The sequence below is a fragment of the Alligator mississippiensis genome, chromosome 5 (genome assembly GCF_030867095.1).
Source record: "Alligator mississippiensis isolate rAllMis1 chromosome 5, rAllMis1, whole genome shotgun sequence".
NCBI classification, from domain to species: domain Eukaryota; kingdom Metazoa; phylum Chordata; order Crocodylia; family Alligatoridae; genus Alligator; species Alligator mississippiensis.
The window spans coordinates 163,903,551-163,919,768 of NC_081828.1; the positions used below are offsets into that span (position 1 = coordinate 163,903,551).

Here is a 16,218-nt window from a genome sequence, read left to right on the forward strand (position 1 = left end):
AGGACCCTGTACTCTTGCCGCCCTGCTCTGGGTCCTGCTGGCTCTGGGACACTGGTGTGGGCCCCACACTTCTGCACCCGCTCACTCCCAGTGCCCCCCACCATGGTACAGGCTGGGGGCAGCGCACAGCCCTGACCCCCTGCTCGCCGGCAGGGAAGGAGCTGGTGCGGAGCACAGGAAGAAGCAGCCCCTTCCCTGCCCCGTGGCAGGCGCTTCCTGCTGCAGCCGCTCACAGCTCATGTGGGGCTGTCCTGAGCAGGCATGCTCAGCACCAACTTGTAACCCGCCCCTGAAAATTAAAATGAATCTGTCCTTGGTTCCTGTCAAAAATGACAGGAACCAGGGTCAGTAGGAGCCAGGGGAATCCTTGGTGGGCTCAGCAGCAGCTTGTAACCCACCCTTGCTGCCAACCTGGGCCCCGTGCTGGCTCCAGGCTCGCCCATCAGGGCTGTGCACGGTGGCAGCAGCTGCAGCCCCCACCACTTGCCATGCCAGGCAGTGTTTGCTGCTGCCGCTGCCCACCCAGAGCTTGCACGCAGGGCAACACAGAGGCGGCAGTGGCAGGCTCACTGCAGCGCAAGCTCCAGGCAGGCAGCAGCAGCAAACACTGTCTGGAGCAGCAAGCAAGGGGGCCGCAGCAGCTGCCGCCATGCACAACCCTGATGGGTGAGCCTGGAGCCGGCACGGGGCCCAGGGTGACAGCAGGGACGGGTTACAAGCTGCTGCTGAGCCCACCAAGGATTCCCCTGGGTCCTACTGACCCTGGTTCCTTTCATTTTTGACAGGAACCAAGGACAGGTTAATTTTAATTTTCAAAAATTTCTTTGGGGCCCCGCAGGCCGGATAGAATGGACTTGCAAGCCAAATTTGGCCTGCGGGCCATATTTTGCCCACCTCTGCTCCAGCACCTGACAGAGATAATAGTGCAAGGGACCCATTCTGCCTGCAGAATTCTGGACTAAGTCCATGTATAAAATATGCAAGCAATTTATTCTATTACTGCCATTTCTAAATACGAGGGAAGTGTTTTTATTGGACCAACTGCATACCTGGGAGAGAGATTAAAAGAAAATTTTTGAGCACTAAGGGCTCCTATACACATGCAGGGAACCTGGTGCGACATGCCAAAAATCCAGTGCACCAGAGCAGACTTGGTTAATCGAGTCTGCTGTAGCCTGGAAATTAACGCGCTCCAGCAGACTGTAGCATCACATGCATCAGCGTCCCTGCACTGAAAAATGGCGGTGGGCTGCTTTGATCTATAGGTTGTTTGATGAGCTTTAGTTCAAAGTGCTCCGCCATCATTTTTCAGCACAGGGACACTGATACATGTGACACTTGGGCACTTTTAATTGGTGCAGCTCACTGATTAAAGCGCCCTCCCCATGCCTCCTGAAGCATGTGTAAAAATGCCCTAAGTGCCCTTTGTCTGGCAACTTGAGGCCCAATAAAGATACCACCAAAAATAAAAATAAAAAGCCTGATTTCCTGCAAGTGTGTTGGTCCAACAACATTCCAACCCTTTCTAAAATGGAATTTCCAGTTGCAAAGGCTCTATGAAGCACAAAAACAAATACCTCATTAGATTCAAAATTTCTATCGTGTAAAAATAACTGCTAATTCACTTTATAAGAGAACTTTCCTGTATTCTAGAGATTTTTTTATTTCTAAATAAGTAACAGTAATATATAGTATTAAACCTTCCAGAAAGGCTTTTCCCACAGTAACTTTGTACTACCAGTTCTGTTTAAAGCCCTATCTTGTGCAGGACTTCAAACAAATCAAGGAACCCATTTCTAAGCACTTGGAGGAGGAGGAAAAGGTGATTAGGAATAGTCAGCATAGATTCACCAAGGGTAAGTCATGCCTGACCAACCTGATTGCCTTCTATGATAAGATGACTGGCTCTGTGGATAAGGGGAGACTAGTGGATGTGGTATACCTTGATTTTAGCAAGGTTTTTGATATGGTCTCCCACCACATTCTTTCAGGCACACTAAGGAAATACGGGCTGGATGAATGAACTTTAAGGCAGACCAAAAACTGGTTGGAGCACTAGGCTCAGAGGTTAATAATCAATGGCTCAATGTCTAGCTGACAGCCGGTATCAGTGGAGTGCCCCAGGTGTTGGTCCCGGGGCCAGTTTTGTTCCAGGTTGTTGATGAAGACATTGAACATGGCATACAGTGCACTCTCACCAAGTCTCCAGATGATACCAAGCTGGGGGGGGGTAGTAGATAAGCTGGAGGGTAGGGCTAGGATTCAGCGATCTAGACAAATTGGAGGATTGGGCCAAAAGCAATCTCATGAGGTTCAACAAGAACAAGTGCAAAGCCCTGCAGTTAGGACAGAACAATCCCAGGCACCAGTACAGGCTGGGGGCTGACTGGCTAGGCAACCGCTCTGCAGAAGACCTGGAGGTTACAGTGGACAATAAGCTGAATATAAGCCAGCGTGCCATTACTGCCAGGAAGGCTAATGGCATACTGGGCTGTATTGGTAGGTGTGTTGCCAGTAGGTCAACGGAAGTGATTATTCCACTCTATTCAGTACTTGTGAGGCCACATCTGGAATACTGTGTTCAGTTTTGAGCCTCCCACTACAGAAAGGATGTGGACAAATTGGAGGGTCCAGCGGAGGTCAACAAAAAGGGTGGGGAGGTGGCATGACTTCTAAGGAAAGGCTGAGGCAACTAGGCTTATTCAGTCTAGAGAAGAGAAGACAGAGGAGATTTAATAGCAGCCTTCAACTACCTGATTGGGGGTTTGAAAGAGGCATGGAGCTGGACTGTTCTCAGTTGTGGCAGATGACAGAAGAAGGAGCAACCATCTCAGGTTGCAGCAAGGGAAGTTTAGGTTAGATATTAGGAATAATTTTATCACTAGGAGGGTAATAAAACACTGGAACAGGTTATCCAAAGAGGTGGTGGATTCTGGGAGATTTTTAAGATCTGGCTAGACAAAGCCTTGCCTGGGATGATCCAGTTGAGGATGGTCCTGCTTTGAGCAGGGGGATGAACTAGATAACCTCCTGAGGTCCCTTCCAACCCTAATTTTCTATTATTCTAACCTTAAAAATAAAGGCCACCTCAAAGGTAAATTCATTTTGGTAACATAGAATCACTCTGTGCATGGCAGTCTCATACATAATGTTCTCTGTAGATCATGTTTATGTACTGGTTCAATTGAAATCAGTTGAAATCAATGGAACCAAAAGAATCAAACTCACACACCAAAATCCAGTAATTTATTAAGCCCAGTTAATAGTGTTTATATACAATCATCTGCTCTGTTTGTCAGCCGATGAAAAATGTACAATAGCACTGAAATCAGGAAGTCTAGTCCTGGACGACTGAGCAAATATCACAAGCTACTGGTGTGCTGGCAATCTCATCGGCTGTTTAAGTAAGAATCCTATTTTTCCATCATATTTCTAGTTCTGGAAGTTTAAGACTTTAAATCACTTTATGTTAAACACAATCTTGTGCAGAGGATCAGAATAAATTCTTAAGGCTGTTATGTGACAGTACATAGGTTTGTACAGGGATGAATCACATTTATTCTCAGGATTATTTTCTTTATATTCCTACAGTTTCAGTCCAGCAATTCTCAACCAGGGTGTTATGGAGAGTTGCACAGAACAACATCATGGGCCATGTTTGATGCCCCTGCATTACTCTAGAATTAGAAGATTGAAAGTTACCAACTAACTAGAACTTAAATGGGGAAAAAACCCCATATTTTTTACAGAGTTGCTTAGCTGGCTGTCTTGTACAGACTCATTCATTACATGTACATCTTTCCTGCCCTGCATCCATACAGACTACTAAAATGCTATTATTCTATTCAACTACTAGAAAACTGAAGTGTCCATATTCATGAAATAGATTAAGATGTTAGTTAACAGGGCTAAGGAAGCAACTTAACTATAGTACTAACTTTCCAGAACAAAGAACCTTCATAATAAATTGTGTTATTAAATAAATGTATCTGATCAACTGTCATATAACGTGTCATTTACGCCTCAAGAAGAAAAAACATTAAATCACCCTGCAGAATAAGTAGTAATATTTTCCTATGTTATACATGTAATCACTAGGTACAAAATTGGAACCAGAGGAAACTAAAATATGACGCTACCAAATCCCCACTTTGATATTCCCCCCATGTTTCAATTCCCCATTTGCAATGTAAAGCTGCTTACCAATGCCTACCGTATCCAGCATGAGACAAGGTCCCATCTGAAAGGCTGGAATTTCTGGGTAGTGCTGCAATCAGCAGAGCAGTCTGGACAACTACTAAAAGTTTAGGCAAGCATCCAAGTTACCTCAGTGACAAACAATTAAAGCAGCTCAAGGTAAGAAAGGTGCGAAGGCCAGCAAGAGACAACTAGAGGGGAAAAGGGCAGGCAGGGAACAGGCACTGGAAAGCGGAAACAGCGCACTACCATCACCTTTTTAGGGTGAGTCTGGCACCGCTGCTCCCAACTGCCCCGGCTGGAGCCAGGCAGGAGAGGCTCAAGGGCTTCCTCTATGCCCAGGTCAGACACGGACCATGGCAACAGTGGCAGATCCCCCTCCTTGTGCATCTGCTCCCTGCCCCTCACCCACTGGCCTAAGACATACCTTACCCCTCTATTCCCCACCCCCCGTAGTCCGAGGGGCAGTATGCTGTACCCCACTTTCAGGAATCCTAGATCCACCCAAGTTTACAGGCACAATCGAAAAAAAATCTCACTAGTTAAATTCACCTGTTTTAATATGCACATTTTGTTCGTTACCAATTAAAAATAAAACTTATGAGTTAAACATGTTGTGAAAAGGAGCCTGACTGATGTCAAGCTATGTTTTGTATTGCATTCATGGAACATTCAGTTCAAGAACACTATTGCCTTGAGTATCTAGAGCTCCTGATAACAGTGAATATTTGGTGCAATTGTATGTATTAAATGCATTAGAAGAAGACATCACACACACACACACACACACACACACACACACACACACACACACACACACACACACACACACACACACACACACACACACACACACACACACACACGTTATAAGACATCCAACAGGAGACATTTGTGAAATAAGCATTACAACAAAACCTAACAGGACCAGGGCTTAAAATAAAAGAACTGGACAGAGAGAGTGTAGAGACATAATCTCTTAAATTATTACTATTTATAAATAAACAACACAGATGATTTAGGGAATTTTCTGTACTAAAACAATTATTCAAAATCCAAACAATATAGAATCAGACAAAAAGACCACTACAGACGCGTAGGCATGTTTGCATGCAAAATTGCAATAATTAAGAAACAAGAGATTAGAAATAAATTCTTTAATAAAAAGGAAGGATGATCAGGTAGGTAAAGATTACTTTACGATTGAAGAGATGCAAGTTTAACTCTGTTCTACCCCAGGCTTCCTGAACACCCCTGTGCAAATCATTTCATTTCTTGCTGGAATGAATTGTATCAGCACTGTCATAGCAAAGAAACATTTGGGAGAAGGGTAGGAAAAGGAAAGAAAATGTGGCAAAGTATTACCCTTGCTGAATATCAAAAATTGTTAGAGACTGAAGTCATGACATGAAATCAATTTGAAGGAAAAAGTCATGTCAAGAGAATTCATTGTAACGGAAACTGTTACACCCCCACAATCAGAGTGCCCTCCCTCCGCAGATAAAACACTTGGCAATATCTATCTACAGTTTGAGAACATTTATCAAGCAAATCCAATTTTTTTTTGGCTGAACTACAAGAGAGAAAAGAAAATGGCAAAGCATGACCATCCAAATATTAATAATTAGAGAACTATGGGCAATTAAGTGAAAGATAAAAAATAGGCAATTGAGAAATAAATTACCAGACAAAAAAAATCGGCAAGCACATGTATTTTATAACCATCATCAGAGAAGCTGGCATTCAACTAATAGAGCATTTATTAATCACAGATGTACAAACTAAGCTGGTTTAGAGAGTTAATAAGGCAACTCACACTTCAGACATGGAACATGGGTTAAACACACAAACACACACGTACACAGGTGTCCAATTAAAATGGTAAGGAGCAGTCTTGCACTGGAAAAAAAAATTTTTTTTTAGTAAACTCTCTCTTTAAAAATTATCTAAAAGCTGAATTTGAGTCTGTCAAACGTGAGCATTGGAATAATTAGTAAGAACCAAAGTCTGTAACTAAGATGAGGCTGAAGTTGGTGCCTTATTCCCGGTTCCTTCGTCCAAGCTCATTTTTACACAACTCGCGGTTGTTAGCAATGAGCCTGGCAGGCTAAAAAGTTACAATTTCATCAGAAATGGACATTTACTAACAAAAATGTAAATAATACCAGGCAAGGGTCTTTGGGTAGATGTGGTCTCTTTTATTATACCGACTACTACAAGAGATCACATCTACCCAAAGACCCTTGCCTGCCCATGCCCTCACACCAGCGCGGCTACAACCAACCACCCAGTACATAACCTCGACTAAGGAGCGGCGAGGAGGCTCGGGTTACGGGGTGAAACCCTTCTAGGGAGAAGGAACCAGGCTCATCCTCCCATCAGGAAGCCGAGCCGAGCGCCGCGATCCTCAGCGCGAGGGCGGATAACGCGGCGTCTACTCCCTGGAGCGCGGGGCTCCGCTGGGGCAGCCTGCGGCTGCTAACAAGCGGGCGTCGACCGACCCCGGCCCCAGCCTCCCGCGGGGGAAGCCTCGGCACGTTTCTACCCTGCGCCGCCCCATGGGGCGCCCTCGGCTCTGCCCGGGCCGGGGCCGGGGCCGGGGCCGCCGCCGCTCACCCGTGCTGGGAGACTCCGCCGTACGACACAGCAGCGCCAGCGGCTGCAGCAGACAACAGAGCCCGAAAGACGCTCGGCACGGCACCGCCCCGCCCCGCCCCGCCCGTACCACCGCGCCCCGCGCCGAGGGGGGGGCTCCCAACCCGCTGGGTACTTCCCTCCCGCTCGGGCGCACGAGGGCAGTGAGCGCTGGGGCGTCTCCCCCTCCACGCTCGCCCCCAGGCCAGCCCAGTCCAACCCGCCCCGCTGAGGGGAGATGGTTTGGCCCCCTCCCCCGGGCGCTCAGGGGCGGACCGTTGGGCGGGGCGCGCGGGGGCTGCCGGGAGCGCGGCGCTGCGGGGCTGCCATGGCGCCGGCCAGGAGGGGCGAGTTGCGTGCTGAGGAGTGGCGGTTGCTGGCTCTCATCGCTGAGGGTGAGGGGTGACGGGCGGGGAAAGGAACGGGGCCTGGGCCTGTATCCAGGAAGGCAACAACTGAGGCTTCCGCTGTGGGGACCGTGTGCAGGGCGGGTGTAGCGCAGGTTTTCTCCTCTTCTCGCCCTGGCAGCGAGCTTTCTCTGGCTTTACTCGCTTCCAAGACGAGGTAGTGTATTCCTCTCTGCCCCGTGGGGGAAGCAAAGGCTCGTCTTGGAAGTGAAGGTGAGCTGCCCGCAGCCAGGAGGGAGGGCAGGAGGGAGGAAGGGGGGGCGGGGCGGGACGCCCTCCCCGGTTCCTGGGTGACCCCAGGCCATTCTCTCTCAGGCTAAGATCAATGTCTGTTGCCCAGATGGAGATGGATTTCAGTGGCATTGTGTGGTGGAGGGTGCCCATGAGTCTTGTAATTAGTTTTTCAGTGGCCAGCTCCCAGTGGGAGGATCTTGGCTACCCGCCTACTTGATGGAAATGGGGGACTCCTTCCTAGCTTGCTCCTGTGGTTAAAGGCAAGTGAGACTTAGGGGCATCTGAACCCCAAACCTCCGGGCTTGGGCCTGCACGTAGGGCCCGCCAATGGAATTGGGAGTATCTGAAGCCCCAGGCTGAGAAGTCTGGGGTGGAGGATACTTGCTGGTTGTAGCGCTGCACAAAACGTTTGACCAATAGTGTTGCTCAATCAGTTGGATTCGGAACTTATTTGGCTAATTTGACCTGGACTACAAAACATTTTCCAGAAAAAAAAAAAAGACCCCAGGCTGCTCTGAGCTGCTGCTTGGCTGGTGGGTTACTCGGCACATATCTGTCAGGCTGTGGAGACGGTGCCTGGCAGGTCATTTGCAGCTGCGTGCAAAGAGCCTGGGCAGTGCATGCTGAGCTGCCTCAGCACACGTCTGGCCAAGCAGCTTGGAGCAACCTGACACAGGCCAGCCAGGTCCCTTGCAAGTTGCTTGGAGGAATTGTGAATTGACCAGGCAGCAGTTGGGAGTAACTGGGCACCCAGCACACTGCAGAGAGGGGCTGGTCGGGCACAGAGGGAGCCTGCAGGGGCCAGTCCAACACACTGTGCTGCAGGGAGGGACCTGCCTGCAGTGACAAGGAACTCAGCTGTCAGCATGGGACCCAGTGTGCAGCAAGGCTGTGGGCAGCAGTAGGGAGGGATCCAGGTTCTCGACATTCCGCTCTCCCCCCCCCCCCCCGCTATATTTTGAAGGTTGAAAGCAAATTTCTAGCAAAATGAAATATATAAAGAATTTGTATACTTTTTGGCTTTCCTGTATATATATTTGATGCAATTCAAAGATGATATAAAATCCTCATATATTTTTTATATTCCTATGACTTGACTGTCCTTGGCTACATAGACAAGTGTTTTCTAGATTTTATCAGCAGCAAGTATGAGACCCTTTTTTTTCCTTTCTCTTTTGTGCTTCGTCAGCTTGATTGAAGAGAATACTGGCAGGCTCAAAAAGATACAAAGCTTCTAAAACCTTGGTCTTTCAGACTTTTAAAACTGTGCCTAATCTTGCATGTGTAGGTCCTCTGCAGCCCATTGGGACTAGTGGTGTGCTAAAACTTTAGGTAGCATACTACAGTTACTGTGGTGTTTGTGTTTGCAGGTTCAGGGCCCTAATTTATTTTTAAAAAAATTGAAGTCCTCTGTCAGATTTACTCTTCTTTTTTTTTTTTTTTGGTAATGCTTTACTACTTGCGCTTTACCATATTTGGACAAAAGTTAGATCAGCCAGTTAAAAATCTCAGTGTTCAGACATTAGCATAATATACTTTTTCTGGAATGAGTTATTCAAACTGTTTAAAGATTTTAATTAAAAAAATCTGTTAATGCTAGATTTTGTATAGCATATAACATTATTTTGAAAAATGATTGTGAATATAGGAAATTGGGATTTATTATGTAATATCTGTCACAGTGTTAGAACTGGGGATCATAAAAAGTAAACTATTAGGATAGTAGGTTTAAAACGAACAAAAGGGATTTTTTCACACCATATGTAATTAACTGGCAGAACTCATTGCCCCAAGGGGGCTGGTAGCTTAATTAGGTTCAAAAGAGTGTTGGACAGATTCCTGGGGGGAAAGTCCATCAGTGGGTATCGAACATGGTAGAGATGGGTGCAGCCTCAGAATCAGAACTTCCCAAAGCTCTGAGTGCTGGAAGCTGCAGTGGGAGAGGAGCAGGGAGTGGCCAGGCTCTGTTCACCCTTCCCATCACCATGCACTCTGCCCTGGTGTTGTAAAGTAGGCCTATTTGTTATGCCAGGTGTGGTGGGAAACATAGCATGTTTCTTGGGACAAAAAGAAGAGGAAGCAGGCATGGGAGTGTGGATCAATGTTACTGACCACTCGAGGGGCAGACATGGAGCAGAGCTTGCTGGCCAGTACACTCTGCCCCTTGAATAAGTCCAGGGAGCCTGTGGATGCTGCCTGGTGAAACTCATTCCAGAGAAGTGCATGGAAGAGGGGCAGGAAAACAGCCCCATAGTTGTCTGGCTTCCCCCAGCCACAGCCAGGAGGAGGTTGACCAGGAGGTCCTGGGACTTAGTGGGGCCACAGGTTGGAAGTGCATAAAAGAAAAGTTGTGGGGAGAAGACAGTGAGAACCTCAGGAGAAGTTTTCTAAGGAGGTGGTGAAGGGGCTGTTGTCTGGTGCATTTAACATAGGTGTGTGCCAGGATCTCCATGTGCTGGCAGAAGGGACAGGTGTCAGAGATGTCTGTAAAGTACATGCTGGTGGAGACTGCTCAATGCAGGGGCCTCTAATTGAGGTCCCTGGTAGCTCATGAGATCAAGGTAGATGGAGTAGAGGTTGGTCTACCAAGGACCCTTGCAAAGGGTGTCCTGCCACTTGTTGTTTGGTAAGACGTGGTGGAGTGTGCAGAGCATGAGCGTATAGAACTTGCAGCAGCTCATTAGCTGTTCAGAAGCAGATTGGCTTAGTATCTCCAAGCCTGCTGAGGTGGTGGTGGGGATGCCATGGGTATTGGATTAGATGGACCCATGGTCTGACCTAGCATAGAGCCTTTCTTTTGTTCTTATGTTAGTTTGGGAGCTGAATGAATAAGCTAGAGCCCTTCTTTGCTCTCGTCATATTAGGTACATGAAAAATTTACAGATTCACCCTTTAAAAAAAATCATATTTACTGGGAAAAAATGCATGGATGATTATTAAAACAAGTTATTCTTATTACTTGTCATGCTTTTGTGGGGAGAAGCAAAAGGAATCAAACAAAGTCACAAGTACTGTTATACTGAAATATTGCTAGAGAACATTTACATGCATTTCTGTGTCTCTTTCTTGGTCAGATTTTAGTACCTTTAAAACTGGGGTTGTATAACTTTTTTTTTTTGTTTGGCACACTGCTTCATAGGAGAGACCTGTTCATGGCCCATGTTCCTATTTTTTTGCTGTTCCATTTTCCCTGCAACATAATTTACTGTTCAGATATGTCTGGGTCCAGAGCCCATTCAAGAAGTCCTTGGGAGTCTTTCCATTGGTTTCAGTGGGCTTTGAAACAGATGCTCACATTGTAGTTCAACTAAAAGGATTTTTTAGGTAAGGTCATAAATTTATTCAAGTACTCACTTTTTCAACATGCATACAGTTAACAGAAAACTGGCTGCACTTTGGATTGTAAGTGTACAAGGCCAAACCAGTGTTCCAGGAGCAGAAGTGCTGATGGCAGGATTGTCTTGTTTAATTATTCTGTGCCATATACTTTATTTTCATTATGAATGGCAATATCATTTTGGGTTTTTTTGTTGCAAAAATTCTGATAGAGCTACCACATCCATTAACTTCTGACCTGGCCCTATAATAAAGAAGGCAGGATTAACTTGCACCTTATAGACTAACTAAATCAGAGAAATATACCATACGCTTTCATGAGCCCCAGCTAACTTCATCAGATGCTGTGAAAGGACATGCACAAAGCTGTATATAAAGTCAGAATACCCCAGCTAATTTGACTGAAACAAGTTCCAACAGAATCCAAGGCCAACATAGTTTATTATTGTTTAACACTATCATTGATTCACAACTGACACTGAAGTCAGACCTCACAGCAGCTGCTATGACTGTCAGATGCAGAACAGGTGTTTTTTAAATGTTAAGGTTTTACATTTTTAAAGTAAGATTTTGCTTCAAAATCACACTAATGTAGCTTGCATATGTATGCAGTTTGGGACTTTATGAGTACTGTTTGGGCACTATGCTGTCTTCATCAACAGTAAGTTTAACTATAAAATTGATGTATAATATAAGCATATATGAAAAATTATGACCAAAAGAAAAGATGTGTCAACAGTCCTTTTTAATAATAGTTTCATAAAATCATCCTAACACATCAATACAAATATGAGAAAAATGTTAAAGAGTATGTTAGAAACATTAAAGTAAAGAGCAAAAACCGTGATTTCTTCCTGCAGTCTGGAACCACATCAGGCATCAGAGAAGGTCACAGAAATTGCTGTAAGAGTATGAATGCCTTCAGGAGATGAAGTGAAACAAAGCAACCTGTTTCTCTACCCTTGTGAAGGGGGTTAAGGAATAAGTAATAGGAAAACTGCCATCAAACCCTTTTTCTGTGGATGTGGGTTTTAGTGTATTCTTGTTGGGGGAAGAGGGGGGGATAGGTGTTGTAAATTTATAGTTAAACAGAAAAGAAAAAAAAGTAAGCTCTTAATTTTCTTGATTAAAATGCTTGATTCTTAATTTCTAACTCTTCTCTCCTTCCTCTTTACTTTTAATGGAACACCATTTTCCCCTTTTTTTTAAAGGAAATACAGAAGAAGCTGGAAGGCTGTTGGGTAGCAAGAATGTCCGTGTCAATTGCTTGGATGAGGTACAATAAATCTTTTAAAGTATCTTCCTCGATCTATCAAAAAGGAGTGGTTGGTTTGCAAGCTATTCAGAAGCCTCAGGTTTCCTAGGCATTAATAGCTTTATTATTTAGAACCTGGGGAAACAGCAGGCTTCTGATTAGCTTTCCAACCTGTAAGCTTTTGAATGATATTTCAGTCTTTCATAGTGTTTCATGTTTGCTGTCATCAAGCTTACATAACAGTATGTGTTTGCTCATACTTCCTGCCTGAGTTTTGTCAACCAGGAAGATAGCACATGGAGGCTCAAAAATGGCTTTTAATTCGCAGTTTGTAGTAGTGTTCAGTCACCCACATTTTAATTTTTAAAGTTATGCTATTGCAGTTACCCACAGCTCTTTAAGCAGATGCAGTATTATTGGACAAACTTGCACTATCAAAACAACCTAACTTTGCTGCACAGCAAGCATGATTAGAGAGTGACATTGATTAGCTCAGAATTGCAGGAAAGGTGGAAAGCGGTGTTAGCTGAGGTTCAGAAGATTCTGGGGTAGGACTTTTATGTAAGTATAGCTGATGAAAGAATATACTTTTTTTCATCTTATGGAATACAATTTTGATATAAATAGATCAAATGAAACCAAACCTTTAATTATCACTCTTTTTATTATATTCATCCCATTTATTAATATTATGCAGTTCCACTAAGCCAATAAGTTTTGTCCAATCAGAGTATCACACTGTTCCTGTCACCTGTGGAAATCACTGTTTTAAAGAACCATCAAACTACTCTTTAACTACAAATCACAGTTGCAAAACTACAATTTCAACAATAGATGTACAGAAAGAGAATATTATGAGAACCAGAATCTTCTCAACACAGCTGTGCATAATGGTATTTGTAGCTTAGTTTTCTCAAGATAAAATACAAACATGTAATGCCCTTTAAGAAAGTTGTTTGTGTCCCTATGATACTTCAGAATTTATGGTTAGGTTCCCTAAATGCTTACTATGTGGTTTAGACCCAAAGTGTTCATTTGTGGTTATTTTTGGAATATCTGTGTACCATTTATTATATTGGATATTTCACATGATTGAATTAAGGCTGAGATTTTTGGCAACCTTTTTAACAAACTGTTAGAATAATCTTTGTTATTAGGACTAAGATACAGCATAGGTGCAACTTCTCTTTAAATGCATCTACATTGGAAAACTACAGCGAACCATGACACACATTTCTGGAGACTCTGTAGCATGGTATTTTTTTGTAATAGTGTTAGCAATATTTATGTACACTTTGCCTAGTTTCACAGTCCATTAAAGATTAACCCCACTAAACACATCTGGAACTGCATATGATGATATAAGGGTGGAGGAGTTACATGAAGGGATTATTATGTTCTTTTTAGGAAGTGTGATGTGTAGTGCTTGATTTTATGATTTAAAAAAATTATAGGAATAGTTTAGGAATGCATTCTATTATCTTTGGTTATTTATAGTATGAAAAGAAACTGAAATTTGTCAGATGTCTCTCTAAAATAATATTTTGAGTTTATAAATTAATAAAGGTAGTATAAAACATCAGATATTTGAATTAATCCATTATACAAATCTGAAATAAGAGATTATTTTTAACAAACTAAATCAATCCTCCTCCACTATTTTCTCCTATCACTAGTAATTTTATTATTTATGTTAGTATCTAAATATGGATCATATTCAGAAACTTGAGGGTGGGGGCAGGATCAGCTGCTCTAGATGCTGAAATGGGAGCATAACTAGGCCTTAGGCCATTCTTTTTTTGGGTAGTGTTATTAGTGTTTTTTAGTTGTTTGCTGGTACATTTTATGTCTACATTTGCCAGTTAGTGCTACCATACAATGTGATATAATTTTATTAAGGTATCTTAATCTGGTACGGATCAGGTAAAACTGACTTTTTAGAAAAAATTTTCTCCTGCCTCCCAGTGGTGGTACAGAAAGGGGACAAAGTTGTTCGAGTGTTATATTTGTGCTCTTTAATCATTTTAAACTAGTTTTGAATTTCTTTAAGTTTATAATTGCATTAAACTCTGAATATTCTGAATATATTCCCAAAATAATGATCCATGTAATATATTTTACATTAAAGTACTGATACTTAACCAACCTCAACACAAGTCTTACAATTTCTCTTTTTTTTTTTTTTGTCAATTAAATGCAGATAAAGACAACTGCTAAAATATTACATTCAAGGGAGATTATAACTGTGTAATGCTCCACTAATTTAAAGATGGCTAAATTAGATTTATGAAGTAAAGCTCATAGGCTCATCTGTGAAAGGTGCTTTGTAAATTCCCTTTGAGGATTAAAATAGAGAGAGTGGTTGTTTTCTAAGAAGTGTGCACCTACATGTTATTGTGTATATTGGTCTTTGATAGATTTTCAGTGTGCATTCTGGTACACACTTGCTTGGTTTCTCCTACATATTTTCCATCTGGGCATTTGGGGCACTGGATGAGATGTATTACATTTCTGGAGGTGCAGATGTAAAATCCAGGAATGCTGATGGTTCTGTTATGGGGTGTAGTTATTGTGGGAGTGGTGGAGATGCGTTGGTATGATTTACATTTCTTGTCCTGGCATGCTGTGGATCCATTCAGTGTGCTTTGGGCCATAGGAAATTTGCTTCTGGTGATGAGGTTAGTGAAATTTGGTGCTTGTTTAAAGGTATTTATGGAAGATCTCTTTAAGAATTGGGTCTTTTTCTAGTATGGGTTGCAGTTGTTTGAGGATTTTCCATTACAGGTTCCAGGGGAGGATGGTATGTCATAACTAATGGTGTGTGATTCATGGGGATTTTTTTTTTTTTGTACAAAAATACCCAATTATCTGTGGGTGTATGTTTCTCACAAAACAGCCGCTCTCTCTCCAGTCTCTCAGTTCTAATCCTCAAAGGGAATTTACCAAGCACCTTTTGTAGATGAGCCTATGAACTTCACTTCATAAATCTACTGGATACAAAAAATAATAAACTCAATCTAGACATTGGAGTTATCACACGTTATAACTTGCCTGCCATCCAATAACCCCAGGTAACCACTCTACATTTTACCAGCTACCTTCTACCAACAGGTCAACATTCTCCCCTTCCCCTCCCACCTACCTGTCTCGCACCTATTGTCTCCTATCCTCTCTGATCTCCATTGCCATGAAGTTGCATTTTCACAGACCTGTATTTTGCATAGTGGCTTCTGTTCCACACAAAAGAGCGCGCGCACACTAGCATACTCTCCCTATGCCTGAAGAAGGGTGTTTGTGCCTGAAAGTTTGCAAAGAACAACTTTCCCAACTACTCAGTTGGTCTAATAAAAGATCTCACGTTTACCCAAAGAACCTTGTCTGCCTCTATCCTTAGACCAACACAGCTATAACCAGCACCCAGGACAGTAAGATCATTAGAGACCAATGGAAAGTCAATGAAAAGTATTTTATGAAAACAGGTACAAAATTGTAGATAGAGATTTCTCATTCAGAAGCTTATTAGGGGGAGAATTGTTCAGCAGTTATTCATAGCTCTCTTCCTTGTGGGAATATAGAACCTATTCTACAATTGCTGAGGTTTCAAGTTGGAGGTTAGCATACTCTCTCCATATGCTAGACTAGTAAGGAACCATTCTAAACTGTTCTAGAGAAAGCATGTCACTTTCCAGCTCTGAACATTTTCTTCAGTAATGCTGATAGTATGTTATAGTTCTCATTTGTACATCTCAATCTTGTCCAGATACTTCTGTTCAGAATGCACAGGACAGTGCAAATATTTTATCTTTGTTAATAGATTAAACTGAACATAGTTATAAGGCACTCTGCAATCCTGTTACAAATATAATATCACTTTGGTGTTGATGCATTGCTGTTTCCACTAGACTAGCACTTTAACATATCTGAGATTGCAGTCCATTTATATTTTGGCCTCTTGGATTCAATCCACTGTAATACATAAATTATGTAACTGAATTCCTCAAAATCACTACAGTCACTAATAGCCTTTTTTATTATTGTGTGTTTGTTTACAATAATCTTTGCCAAGTGCCCAGTTTGCTTAAAATTAACTTGCATGTAGTTTATTAGTGCTAGTCCAATATAAACTTTCTGTCATGCTGGGGGAAACTTTCATAT

General features: G+C 43.0%; 2 protein-coding genes across 4 annotated transcripts in view; one reads left to right on the forward strand and one right to left on the reverse strand.

Moving 5' to 3' along the window:
• BZW2 (basic leucine zipper and W2 domains 2) overlaps positions 1-6,895 on the reverse strand; it is a 104,831-nt gene extending 97,936 nt beyond the window's left edge. Inside the window, exons 1-2 of one of the 2 annotated variants that reach the window (XM_059728953.1) lie at positions 6,814-6,889; positions 6,014-6,096 (exon numbers count right to left, since the gene is read on the reverse strand). In XM_059728953.1, coding sequence (XP_059584936.1) covers positions 6,014-6,024 — 11 coding nt within the window. In that variant the 5' untranslated portion in view covers positions 6,025-6,096; positions 6,814-6,889. Of the gene's footprint in view, positions 1-6,013; positions 6,097-6,813 lie in introns of both variants that reach the window. The other variant, XM_019497807.2, reaches the window with a different exon arrangement.
• A 224-nt stretch (positions 6,896-7,119) lies between these two features.
• ANKMY2 (ankyrin repeat and MYND domain containing 2) overlaps positions 7,120-16,218 on the forward strand; it is a 33,705-nt gene continuing 24,606 nt past the window's right edge. For both annotated transcript variants that reach the window (XM_014603231.3, XM_006278781.4), the window contains exons 1-2: positions 7,120-7,226; positions 12,020-12,084. In XM_014603231.3, coding sequence (XP_014458717.1) covers positions 7,160-7,226; positions 12,020-12,084 — 132 coding nt within the window. In that variant the 5' untranslated portion in view covers positions 7,120-7,159. The remainder of the gene's footprint in view (positions 7,227-12,019; positions 12,085-16,218) is intronic.